At 38.8% G+C, this 12,165-nt stretch overlaps 2 protein-coding genes across 4 annotated transcripts; both read right to left on the bottom strand.

The window, feature by feature from the left end:
• Positions 1 to 339: 339 nt before the first annotated feature.
• Positions 340 to 4,217, bottom strand: LOC109158975 (importin subunit beta-1-like). Its single transcript, XM_019306930.1, has 3 exons — positions 3,973 to 4,217; positions 915 to 3,341; positions 340 to 826 (listed from the first exon to the last, which is right to left on the bottom strand). Exons 2-3 carry the CDS (start codon positions 3,332 to 3,334, stop codon positions 622 to 624), a joined length of 2,625 nt encoding a protein of 874 aa, XP_019162475.1. The 5' UTR covers positions 3,335 to 3,341; positions 3,973 to 4,217; the 3' UTR covers positions 340 to 621.
• A 2,946-nt stretch (positions 4,218 to 7,163) lies between these two features.
• LOC109158974 (ethylene-overproduction protein 1) lies at positions 7,164 to 11,605 on the bottom strand. 3 transcript variants are annotated; one of them, XR_002050479.1, is made up of 6 exons: positions 11,136 to 11,602; positions 9,001 to 11,047; positions 8,299 to 8,590; positions 7,900 to 8,209; positions 7,374 to 7,783; positions 7,164 to 7,323 (listed from the first exon to the last, which is right to left on the bottom strand). XR_002050479.1 is itself a non-coding variant. In XM_019306929.1 (5 exons), exons 2-5 carry the CDS (start codon positions 11,004 to 11,006, stop codon positions 7,548 to 7,550), a joined length of 2,844 nt encoding a protein of 947 aa, XP_019162474.1. In that variant the 5' UTR covers position 11,007; positions 11,136 to 11,605; the 3' UTR covers positions 7,167 to 7,547. The 3 variants fall into 3 exon arrangements, 2 of the variants coding, with proteins under 2 accessions (XP_019162474.1, XP_019162473.1); XM_019306929.1 differs by having other exon boundaries at positions 7,167 to 7,783; positions 9,001 to 11,007; positions 11,136 to 11,605; XM_019306928.1 differs by having other exon boundaries at positions 7,167 to 7,783.
• Between the last annotated feature and the right edge of the window lie 560 nt (positions 11,606 to 12,165).

The following is a 12,165-nucleotide window of genomic DNA, read 5'->3' as shown; positions in this document are numbered from 1 at the left end:
GTTCAACATATGCAAGTTTCTTTCCAGCAATCCAGCCATAGGGTAAAAGGTAAGCTTTCACTCAAATCTTGGTTGAAGTTTTTGACCATTAAACCTTCAAAAATCATTGTTACTCTCTTTTACTGTCATTATATTTTGCCCTCTAAATTCTTATTTAAATTTCTTTTTCTTTACACATTATCATCGTTCTATCCACAAATTTCAAATTTAAAATCTAAAAACAACAAATTAATTCAAACTTAAAATCTAAAAACAACACATTATTTTGATTAGAACACAAGTAATTAGTGATAGAAGATACGGAGTAATATTTAAACTAATAAAAGCTGACAATAATAAGTGACACTGAAATGATTATATAAATTGATAAATTTAGAAGTTTTGGAACTAGAGAGGGCTCGAGTTCAATAGTAGGCTACCGCGAGTAGGTGACCTTAGTGCTTAAGAAAGGTAACAAAAAAGCTTAACCTTAGATAGCCATCGATAGAAACAAATGGAGATGAATAAACATGCGAATACATCAAACATGACTACCCATGCAAACCCAGTTTCTGGGATTATCCAAACTTCAACCATGCCAGAAGAAAGAAGAGAATATCCAACCCGGTAGCAGTAGCTAGCTCAACCACAAATAGAAAAGGTACGGCCAATCATCCCTTGCGTCCAAGTGGCAGTTTCTTTGAGCTGTTCATCATCAGATTGAAGGCATTCACCCAAAAATGCCTTGCAAAATACACGATCATTCAACAAAGCCTTGGCATTTGAACCGAGTGCATCAACTAGATCGCCCAATACAGCGGCAGCAGCTTTTGTTACACTCTCATACCTGCAAAAAGAAACAATACAAGTCGTGAAAAAGATGTGATGACACAATAGATAAACTAAATGGATGTCACATAAGCAATTGGCAGTACCTATTTCTGTCCTGGGCAACTACTTCTAGGAACTGTAGAAGGTGAGGTGCATGAGGCAACATCAAGTCAGGCTTGGAATTCTTAAATCCTTGCAAAATTCCTGAGTAAGCTTCAAAAATACTACGCCTCAGCTGGTTACCATACTCGGACATTTCCTCATCGCCATAATCCAGATTGGCACAAACTTCAGCAGCACTTTGCATCATTGGCAATGCAAATTGGATATACTTTTCAAAGTGTTCACTTATGGCAAGAGCAATATCCCCAAAGCAGGAGAATATTGGAGGCTTCACAGAACGATGCAGCTCGCCACTGGACAGATCTTTTAGGAGAAGTGTCATGATACCATCACAATATGGTAAAATCTTATCATCTAAGGCACGACAAATATCCCCAACAACCCCTACAGAGATAGCACAGACTTGGTATTCCTCGAAATTCTGCAGTCCCATCTCAAGATATTTGTAGAACTCTGGCATATACTTTCCAAACTCAGGACCAGTTGCATAAGCTAATGCACCAATAGCAAGCATAGCTTCTTCATGCACAGCTGAGCTACGGCAAGTAAATATTTTTAGGAACAACATCATTATTTGATCTGCAGCCTGGAGTATTAAAGACTTTGTCTCATCAGTGCTGCTAAGCTTCTGAATAATAACCTGCAGTACACCGCAAAGTGAGGCTTGCAATTCTCCCTGTTTTCCTCTATCATCTGAAGATACAACCTGAAGCTCTATGGACTGAGCCAATTTGTTCATTATAATGGGGCAAAGCTGTGCAATGATGAGAGATGTTTCTGAAAGGTTAGAACACCTTATAACTTCATTCAAGGTTTCATATGCAGAAGACCGGAGCTTGGAATCAGTTCCATCCATTCGCTCTGCAGTACTAACAAGAGCACCTATAATATCTGGAATATATGGTGTCAGCAAAGAGGAAGTTGGGCCAGCATCCTCATAGCCTTGAGCGAGATAATAGATAGCCCCACAGACCTTTTCAGCAACATGGGGGGCATCCTTTATACTTTCCAACAACACCCCTGCAACCCTCTGGAGGTTGTTAGGTGAAAGCACAGTAAATCCAGAAGAAGGCCTGTGCAATAACTCAAAAATACGGCTGAGAGTCCAAGCAGTGGTATCTCTGACATGGCTATTTTCATCTTTCATAGCATTAAGCAGAAATTCAAATCCAGCATTCACCATGGGAGAAAGCTTCTCAATGCTTGGGCCATCAAGGATTGATCCAAATGCATAAGTTGCAGCCTCACGTGATCGCCAATCTTCCTTCAGTATGTTAGCCTCAACAAATGGCATCACCAGGGGCACAACAGCATCTCCAACAGTCCTGGAAACAAGACCAAGACATGTACCACCAGCCATGGCCAAATTCCAGATATCATCATCCTGATCCTGATCCTCGTCCTGCTTCAATAAAGTCTCTAGTAACATAGGCACTAGTGTTGGGAGAGCTTTCTCAATGAAACGGGAGTGTGCAACACTAGAATCCCCACTATCAGGGACATCATAGTCCTGAAGCTCTATCTCCTCATCACATATAGAACTCCATAATTCAATAGCTTGAAGAGCAACAGCCTCTGCATCTTCTTTGACTGCTTTTGATGAAAGCTCGACTATTATCTGCATATAGGGCTCAAGAAACTCATAGTATGTTGATGCAATAGAAACAATACATTCAAATGCAGCCTGTCGAATCTCCACCTCCTTAGCAGTAGTTGCCTCACAAACCACCTTCATAATGTAATCCCGCTCCATCTGATTCTGAAAGTTGGTTTGGGCAAAATCGAGTGCATTGTATAAAGCCTTAGTTGCAACAAGCCGAACTTCAGGGTTCTGTTCTGTCATAGTCATGCCTGAAACTACAGCGGTCAATACAGCATTTACTTCATCTTGGACAAGATCATGGTGAGATATCTCCTCACAAACATAGCCAAGTGTTTCCAGAGTAGCCTGCTTAAGAGACGCAGCGCTTCCTTGCTGGGTCATATTAGCAAGTAATGATCCAACAAGTTCTGGCCACTCTTTTCGTGGGATTTCAATTGAAGCTATCTTGGCAATCACTTGGGAAGAAGTATGACTGGCATCGCGTACAGAAGAGTTGAGGGTGTTTAGAAGCAAGTTTTTAATTTGGGACTTAAGTGAAACATCAATTGCTGTCCATTGTTGAACAAGGTGTTCTTTCGTGGAAGCTTCTTTTGCGTCCAAAGAGTTCTTAAGCACAATACCAGCCAGTCTACGAGATTCAACAGGTTTTCCATCATTGGAGAGTTCAACTGCCAATGACAGAAGAAAAACTGGCAGATTCTGCTCTTTGAACTGAGTTAGAGTTGCCTCTGCTTCAGTCCGTATCTTTGCATCTGCCGATTGAGCAGATAGTAGAAAGTTGGTGATCTCCAAAGCCATTTCTTCTCTGTCAAACACAATTTCTTGTATTAGTGCATATATCAAGAAGTTTTTTACAGGCTACGCATATTGAAGTATATCCTAGTGCCTTTACATTATATAAAGAGTTTGTCTAATTCAAAACAAATAATTAGTCAATGGACACTGAACAGAAACTCCACTCACATAAGTAATTCGTATAAGAACATAGAGGCCTACGTAAGAAAACAAACAACAAGAGTTGACAATTCCACCTAGTCATGTGCCTATAGCCAATAAGACAAAAATCCAAAAAGCAATAAAGAAGCTTAAACCCTAACACCAAAGCTACAGAAGCCAAAAACTCATTTAAAAACAGCATTAGCCCCTACACAAACATTGAACAATGAAATCCAAATCCAAAGGAGCTAAACCCTAACATTGAGCTAAAAACTAGCAACAAGCATTGAAAGCTCTATGGAACAGCGAGAAAAAAAAAACAGATCTAAAATATTCGAGGCTTTGAGCATATAGAGCACAACAAAAATCACAAATCGACAGGGAAAAAAAAAAAAAAAAACATCACATTGTCCAACACCGTATATATAAGAGGCTATTATATCACATATCTAAACAAACAGTGAAACGGATCTATTCGCTGATGAGTAGACGACGAGTACCTTAGATGCGAAACCTCCAAGTACGAAACACTACGAAATCGACCGACGACGACGCCGCTCGCTAACTAGGGCTTTCTCCTCGACTTCTCCCTCAATCGAACAGTGACGTGCTTATATATATAAGCGGCGGTTGCTTGTATGTATCGGCGACGGTGAAGGAATGAGAAATTGATGGAGTAGAGAGAGAGAGAAACGGGAGTAGGGTATTTCGAATGAGGTGTAGAAGCGGGAGGAGGCAGCAGGTGCTTTTGTTTTTTTTATAGAGCGTTCATTTTTGAATTAGATGGGCCGCTCAGAACGGACTGGTCCCAAAGCCCAACATAGAAGGCCCATATTCGATGAACCTTTTTTTTTCTTTTTTTTTTTGACTAAATATTCGATGAACCATTATCGCTCGTTTTAGAAATTTATTACGGAGTAAGTTTGATGTAAGATTGTCTCCGGTCCCGATACCAACAACCCATCGCGATGCGCGCACTTAATATTTATCATTCTCAAAAGAATAGGAACCACAACAATTGATAACTAGGTTTAATTAGTGCTGATTGCTGAGCAAGGCGGGATTTGAATTTGAACATGTTATTTGATGTGGGGGAAAATATCACTCTTATGTTATTTGATGTGGGGGAAAATATCACTCTTTTCCTGAGTTATATATATTTATAGCACTTTTTTATCTTAAATTATTTAAATGGCTGTTTTTATTTCTGATTTTCTCATGAATTATATAGGGAAATATTTATAACATTTTTTTTTCTTGAATTATTTAAATCACAGTTTTTCCTTCTGGAATATTAAATTGATACATTTATCCTTAAAATAAATATTTTATTTATTTTTCATTTTCAATAAATTATAATTTCGATTTGGTTCAAACTGAATAGACACTATAGCAACCAAACTGAAATATTTTAATTACAATTTAAAATCGAAACCCGATATTTAGAGTTTATTAAAATCGCGAAGTGGAACGGACAATTCATGTTTCAAACTGGAAAAAAAAATACATTTATTGTTGAATTTAGACTATTTTAAAATAAAAAGGTTCAAAATCGTGAACCGGATCCGGAACCGCCGGTTTGCGGTTCAGGATCCAGTTTTTTTTTTTATTCATAATTTTAATAAACTGGAATCCAAATATTGGGTTCTAATCTGAACCATAACCGGAAACTTTCAATTCGATTGTTAGTATCCGGTTCACTTCGAACCGAACCATGATCATTCCTACGTATATGCAATAATTTGTTGGAAAAGAAAAATAAATAAAATGTTTAATTTAAGGGTAAAAATGTCAATTTAATATATCCGGAGGAAAACCACTAATTTTAAAATAATTAAGGGGCTAATGTGCTTACATGAATAATTTATGAGGAAAAAGTGCTATAAATATAAAATTAAGGAAAAAAAAAGTGTAGTTTTCCTTTGATATAATACTCTCGTTAGGGCAACCCAAGTAGTGGTATTTCTTGGATTTGTCAGATTTTTGTGTATGAATTTGAACATGTTATTTGATGTAATACTTTCGTTTGTAGTTTTTGTAGTTTTTGAGGAATTTTTAGGTGTTTTTTTATTTCTAAAGATTTTTTTAAAAAAAATTAGTTTTTTTTTTTTAGAGCAAAATTAGTTAAGACCGGGTAAGTATAAAGTATTTAATACTTTAATAGTTAATACTAAAATATTAATCTAAAAAAATATCTTAAATTGTAAATTAGAGGAAATTTCAATTTTGGTCCTATGATTATAGGGATTTTGTTAATTTAGTACCTGAGTTTTAAAAGTTTCAATTTAGTACCTTAACTATGCAATTTTTGTCAATTTTGGTCACTCCGGTCAAATTCCGCCAGAAAATTTTAATTGTTAAAATAATGAGGGTATTTTGATTATTTCACATCTCTTTTCTTCTTCCCAGGCGAATCCATCCCTTCCTCTCCCGTTTCCGCGAATTCAATGAACTGAAATGATGGGAAAAGAAAGTTTGATGATATTAAAGATAGGGTTTACAGGGAGAAAGAACACCGGAAATAGGAGAGAAAGGGATGGACTCGCCGGAGAAGAAGAAAAGAGGCGTGAAACGATCAAAATATCCTTATTATTTTAATTATTAAAATTTTCCGGCGAAATTTAACCGGCAATTTGGCCGCAGTGACCAAAATTGATAAAATTTGCATAGTTAACGTACTAAATTGACACTTTTGAAAGTCAGGCACTAAAATTAACAAGACCCCTATAGTCATATGACCAAAATTAAAATTTCCTCTTGTAAATTATATAAAGATTTAAAAAATCAAAACACAACACAAAGTCACAACTTACAAAGTAAATATTAGAGTATTTGATTACAAATTTTTATTACATTTTTTGGGTTTGCGACCGATTTGAATAATTTAGGGTTATATCACTAAAAGCGGCGTTGGTTTGAGCGAAGCAACTCATTAAAAAAAATGAAAAATAGCTAACTGGCAGCCTAAACGCCTGCCTATGCTGCCACGACCTAGGCGGCCGGTTGCCTAAAACGGCGATTTTGCCGAAATTCTAGGCGGTTGGCACCGCCTAATGCCTATGCCGCCACGACCTAGGCGGCCGGTTGCCTAAAACGGCGATTTTGCCGAAATTCTAGGCGGTTGGCACCGCCTAATGCCTATGCCGCCACGACCTAGGCGGCCGGCTGCCTAAAACGGCGATTTTGCCGAAATTCTAGGCGGCTGACACCGCCTAACGCCTAGGCACGATTTTTGTATCTTAGTTGTACTATGAACTCTTGATCTTGCAAGTGCCTGTTAATATTATTTTGCAGTGGTAGCTTTTCCCCTACATGTTTCATGTGGAAGTATTGAATACAATATTAGTATTTATTATATTTGTAGAAAGTTCATGAGTAATACCTCTTGTTTTGTTTTTATAATTTGTTTACTTGATAATAATAACAATAACTCTGTTGGTAATCTGGATACTGATGTCGCAACATGTCCAATTTCATCAACAATTTCCATATCCATTTTGCACCTGTTCATTTTCAAGTTCATATTTAGTGGGTAAAGTATGAAAATAAAAAAAATAATAATAATAAAATTAAAATAATTTGAACCATTCATTTCATCAAATAATTGGACGGACATTAAATACTGTGTATAAATATAACGGTTAGAGTGTTAGACAATTAACCTGTAACAGAGTAAAAAAAACATTGAAGAGACTTACACTTAAACGAACCTTCATTGCAAGCTGGAATTTCATGTACATGTTTCAAACAACTATGGCCACTTCGGCAGCACCCACTACAAATTCATAAATTTGTTTTGTACTTTTGTGTTTCACTATATTTGAAAAAAAAAAAAAAAAGATATTTACAGGCTATATTACTCATTCTCCAAGATTCTGTACTCCTTCATCTCTTTTACCACATAAAATGCCCAATGCCAATCTAATCTTGATTCAATCTAAATACAAAATCCAGCGTGTAAGTAAAAATGGCCTACTGCTAGCACAGTATGCCCCAAAAAGACAGGGCAGAAGAGACTGACCGGCTCACCACAGTCCACACGAAAAAGAAACTCGAGATGACCCTATTTGCTCGTCTACGTCTGCTGCTGTTCATTGAGATGTTGGCGTGCTCTCTGGAACAGCTCAAGTGTGTCTGCGTGTGAAGGATCAAGACAAAGGACTGCCTCACAATCTCGGATAGTTGACATGTGATCACCAATGGAATCGTAAAATGCTGCTCGAAGATGGAGTAGCTGTAGGTCAAGTCTGAAAGCGATGGCTCTGTTGAGCTCTGCAATGGCCTCTGCTTCCTTGTGATCATCCATCAGAACTGAAAACAATTCATTCCACTCTCAGCGATACAGAACATTTGTATTTTTATGACTTTGCTACAAATATAGGCATGTTCTTTTTATCACAGTTGAGTTAAAAAATAATGAAACTTACCAGCTGCTCTGTATCTATACGGGTATGTACGCAGGGGATCTAGCTTTGTTGCCATTATAAGATCACTTTTTGCCATATCGCGATCACAGTACTCGGAGCGTTTTTCATAAGCTGATGCATTATCCCTTGCCTTCTCAATTAACTTTGTCATCTCATCATATGCAGCTTGTCGCTGATTTTTGAGATGGTATACACGCGCCAAACCTTGATGGGCTCGTGTGTGCTTAATATCCAGGGCATTCATGTAGCAATCAATTGCATTATCTAGCTTCTCAATATCTACATAAATACTTGCAAGGTTACTTAGAGCCTGTAAAACCACAAATTAAGTGCATCAGGAGATGATTATGGGCAACAACACACTTAGGTATTCCCTATCTTCGTACAGAAAGTACTCACCTGGCCTTTCCTAAGGCCATCGGAAGGGCACCTAAGAGCTTCCTCTAACAGCTCTATAACATACATAGAAGACTGGGTATCGTGATTTGTTTCGGACAAAATGTACGCTTTTAGAAAGAAGGCTTCAAACGATCTCTTGTTTGAGAGTGATTCTTCAGCTTTAGCAATTGCTTCTTCATGAAAACCTGTGTCATACAATATCCATCCTTCATAGACTAGTCTTTCATGCACAAACCTAGCTTGGTTTCTTGCTGTTCTTAGGCTTCGCATCGCGGCTTTATGGCAATTCAACCTATAAGAACAGCACAAATCAGAGTTACATTGAGGAAACCATTGCATAAAAGCACAACATATTTTCTCCTTCACAGAACCATCAACAGGGAAGTTCCACTGGTTCAGTGCAGAGGAAGTAAAACAAAAGAAAGTTGTTCTTCTCTCTGAAAAGCCCTACAAACCATAAAAAATTAAGTTTACAGACATGCGCCCATCTTCTGTAATGGCAATACTATCCTAGTAGAGAGGAACCCATGGGAAACAAAGAAATATTCTGTAGTACACATTTTCAAAAAGCCTCACTTAATTAACATTGTCAAGGATAATGGCATTAAAGCACCACACAAATAAAATAAGAATGCTTTTAATTTGATCAGTTTATCATTTCAATTTATTTTTTAAAGAAATTAATACAACATCTTTGCTTACCGTAAGAGGAGGAGAGATTGCCGAAATTGTAGGAGGCTCTTCCCTGGGTCATTAGCCAACATATGATGTACAACAGCCAGGGAGCCAATATCATCTACTCGGGACCATCGATCATATAGTTGCATCCAGCAATCAGCTTGACTCAACTGCTGAACTGCACTACAAAGGAGCTCCACCAAGCGGTCCCCTTGCAGTTTCCCATTGAACATCATGTAATGAGGATCCAATGTTAAAAGTGCCCTGACATCTGTCAACGCTCCTATGAAATCCTTCAAGGCAATCAAAAACCAAGCACGTAGTTCCAGACAGTCAGGAGAAACTTTGAAACCAATGATTTTGTTGATCTCTGAGATAGCAGGCCCAATTTTATTTTCCTCCATCATAGAAACAGCTTTATATTTGTATGGATAAGAAAGAGTTGGGTCCAATTCAATAGCCAAATTCAAATCCATCATCTTCTCAGTCCCACTGCAATAAAGAGATCGCTCCTGATACATCCATCCAGATGGTGTGTGATCATTTATAAGGGAGTTCATCAGCTTATATGCCTTGTAAGTATGGCCGCGTTTATACTTGGATCTGGCAAAACCAACCAAAGAATAAACATGACCAGCGTCAACAGCTGCCTTGAACCATTGCTGAGCATCCTTGTACTCTTTTCTTTCATGCATCACACAGCCCAATTGGTGGAACGTAACTTGTCTTTGCCAGTCTTCGGTTGCACACTCTCCTAATCTTTCCAAGAGCATCACAGTTTTGTTTGATTTCATATCAAACTCCATGGCAATCTCGCTCAGGAAATAGTATATTAAAAAGGAAGCATGTCCCACAGCTGCTAATCTTTCCCTTCCTTCTGAACTGCAGAAGATCCTTGACACATTTGGATTCTGCATTGACATGGGCAGTTCCCTGAGGAAAACCTGTAAGCAAGCTGCAACTAGGAGATAGGCACCCTCCTCTAACCCATATTCAATAAGCAACACGGCATCCTCTATGTCAGAAACCAAAGATGACAAATATGCATCACAAGCAGACTTCATTTCCTCACAACAGAACCTATTGGCCAATGATAAGAGCTCCAAGACAACTTCTGGTTTAACAGAATCAACACTCTTTGTCCGGCTGAAGACCTCAGCTGCTTTCATTGCATTCGCAGAGAACCCATTTAGCGAGAAGTGGATCTTTTCCCTTTTTGACTCCATAAAGCTACCATACAACATTGTTTTAAACGGTACTGAAAGTGAGCCAATCTTAAATCTACTACACCTGATCTCATCACTCCCAATGCAAAATGACATATCATAATCATCATCATCTTCTTCTTCAATAGCATGGCTCGGTGAGGTGGAAATTTCCTCATCTTCCATACGACATTCAGCATCCTCATCCTCCTTTCGACTCTGGAGACACGTACAGTGATCATTAGCTGATTCAGGATTATATCCCCGCACCAAGGAGCATCTTGGGCATTCCATGCTTCTTGTACAACAACAGTCCATAGCCGACACCCCAATAAGCTCATCCTCTCTCCTCTCAAACCTCAACCATGCCGAAAGAACAACCTTAGAATGCACATCAACGGCGTGCTTCCTGGCAGAAACAAGGCTCCCCCTAAACATCTTAGGATCCGTTAAGGCCTTAAATAACACACATTGCTCAAGAAACACCCTAGACTTGTCAAATTGAGGGCAATCCTCAAACTTACGGTAGAGTTCAGCTAGAGCCTGCACGAAATCCACAGGTTTGAGGTAAGGTTCAATCTGGGGTTCAACGAGATCCGCCTGAGGGAGGCCGTAAACTGCGAGAGTTTCAGCTAAGACAGACGGATTGACAGTATTATTGGAATGTTGAAGTCTCTGGAAATTCCGGGTGGATTTGGACCCGATCATATTTCCCTTTAGATGATCATGGAGGTGCTGGAGAACACCACTAACACCGCCCGCTGTGGTGGTTCCATGATTCATGGCACAAACTTGTACGCCCTTGCATTCGTCCATCATATTCATACTACGCATCGAGGTAAATTTATTGTGTTGCGTTCCCTTATCTTTACAATTTCAAACAAATTCATTCACCAAAAATTGCTATAAAATTAAAATAAGATAAAATCTGGCAGAGAAAGGAACTAAATGTACCTGCAATCCCAGAGAAGACGGGAAAATGATGAAGAAGAAACAAACAGAACAATGGCGCCGCAGCTTGTTTGGATTAACTACGATACGAATTGAATTTTTTTTTTCTTTCTCCAATTACTGAAAATCAAAATTAAAAATTAAAAAAAAAAAACAATAATTCCTCTTGTAATTATATATTTCTGTTTTATTCTTTAGCTACATAAATTAAAATGCAGTTGATAACTCGACGGTGTCTAGCGGCGGCGGTGGTGGCCGGTAAAACGGCCACGCACTTCCTATCTCTCCCTCTCTCTATGTATCTATCTCTATAATCTGTGTGTTTCTCTCTCCTCCCCTCTCTGTTCTCTTCCGCTTTCTCTCTCTATCTATGTTTGCGTGCACAGAGATGTAAGCCCGGTTTGTAAAGCGGGTAAAGGTCCGTTAGAAATGGAGAGCCTCTGAACAGGGAAGGCCGCGTTTGGGCGCGAGTTGTTTCTCTTTCTCGGCTAGCTATTGTTTTTTGCAACTGATCTTTCCTCCGCTTGAGATCCACGTCTTTTGCTGATTGGGGAGTGGAGTACACTCAGATGCGAAGGAGCGTGGATTATGTCAGAAATTGTGTGAGACACTGGGGTTGGAGACGGAAAAGTGAGTGGATAACGATGAATATTTAGCTTAGCTATTCATTCATTAAATTTTTTAAGTACAATTTAATCTCCCAAAAAGGGAAAAAGGTAAAGTGGCCACTAAGTTAATCAATCAGTGTAATTGGATCCCCTAACTAAATAAAGTTTTATTCAGATTTAATTTTTTAAATTTGTAAAATTGTTCAATTAAATCTAAAGTGACTTGTTTAACATGTTAATTCTACACATGGTTGTAGGGATGGCAATATGCCCCATCCCCGATGGGGATCCCCGATCCCCGCCCCGATTGAGATGGGGATGGGGAAAATTTTCGGGGAACGAGGACGGGGACGGGGAGTATGTGCAATTCCCCGTCGGGGACGGGAACGGGGACGGAGATACCCCTCCCCGCCCCACCCCGTCCC

This window comes from Ipomoea nil, unplaced genomic scaffold (assembly GCF_001879475.1).
Source record: "Ipomoea nil cultivar Tokyo-kokei standard unplaced genomic scaffold, Asagao_1.1 scaffold2826, whole genome shotgun sequence".
NCBI lineage: Eukaryota > Viridiplantae > Streptophyta > Magnoliopsida > Solanales > Convolvulaceae > Ipomoea > Ipomoea nil.
This window is presented reverse-complemented; position numbering and strand designations above follow the sequence as displayed.

Bases quoted from the DNA above. Each gene is read 5' to 3' on its own strand.
- LOC109158975 (XM_019306930.1), bottom strand. From the start codon at position 3,334: ATGGCTTTGGAGATCACCAACTTTCTACTATCTGCTCAATCGGCAGAT. The intron at 827-914 runs GTACTGCCAATT...TTCTTTTTGCAG, and splicing joins GTTGCCCAGGACAGAAATAG to GTATGAGAGTGTAACAAAAG.
- LOC109158974 (XM_019306928.1), bottom strand. From the start codon at position 11,015: ATGCGTAGTATGAATATGATGGACGAATGCAAGGGCGTACAAGTTTGT. The intron at 8,210-8,298 runs GTGAGTACTTTC...GTGGTTTTACAG, and splicing joins ATGGCCTTAGGAAAGGCCAG to GCTCTAAGTAACCTTGCAAG. The intron at 7,784-7,899 runs GTAAGTTTCATT...AATTGTTTTCAG, and splicing joins GTATAGATACAGAGCAGCTG to TTCTGATGGATGATCACAAG.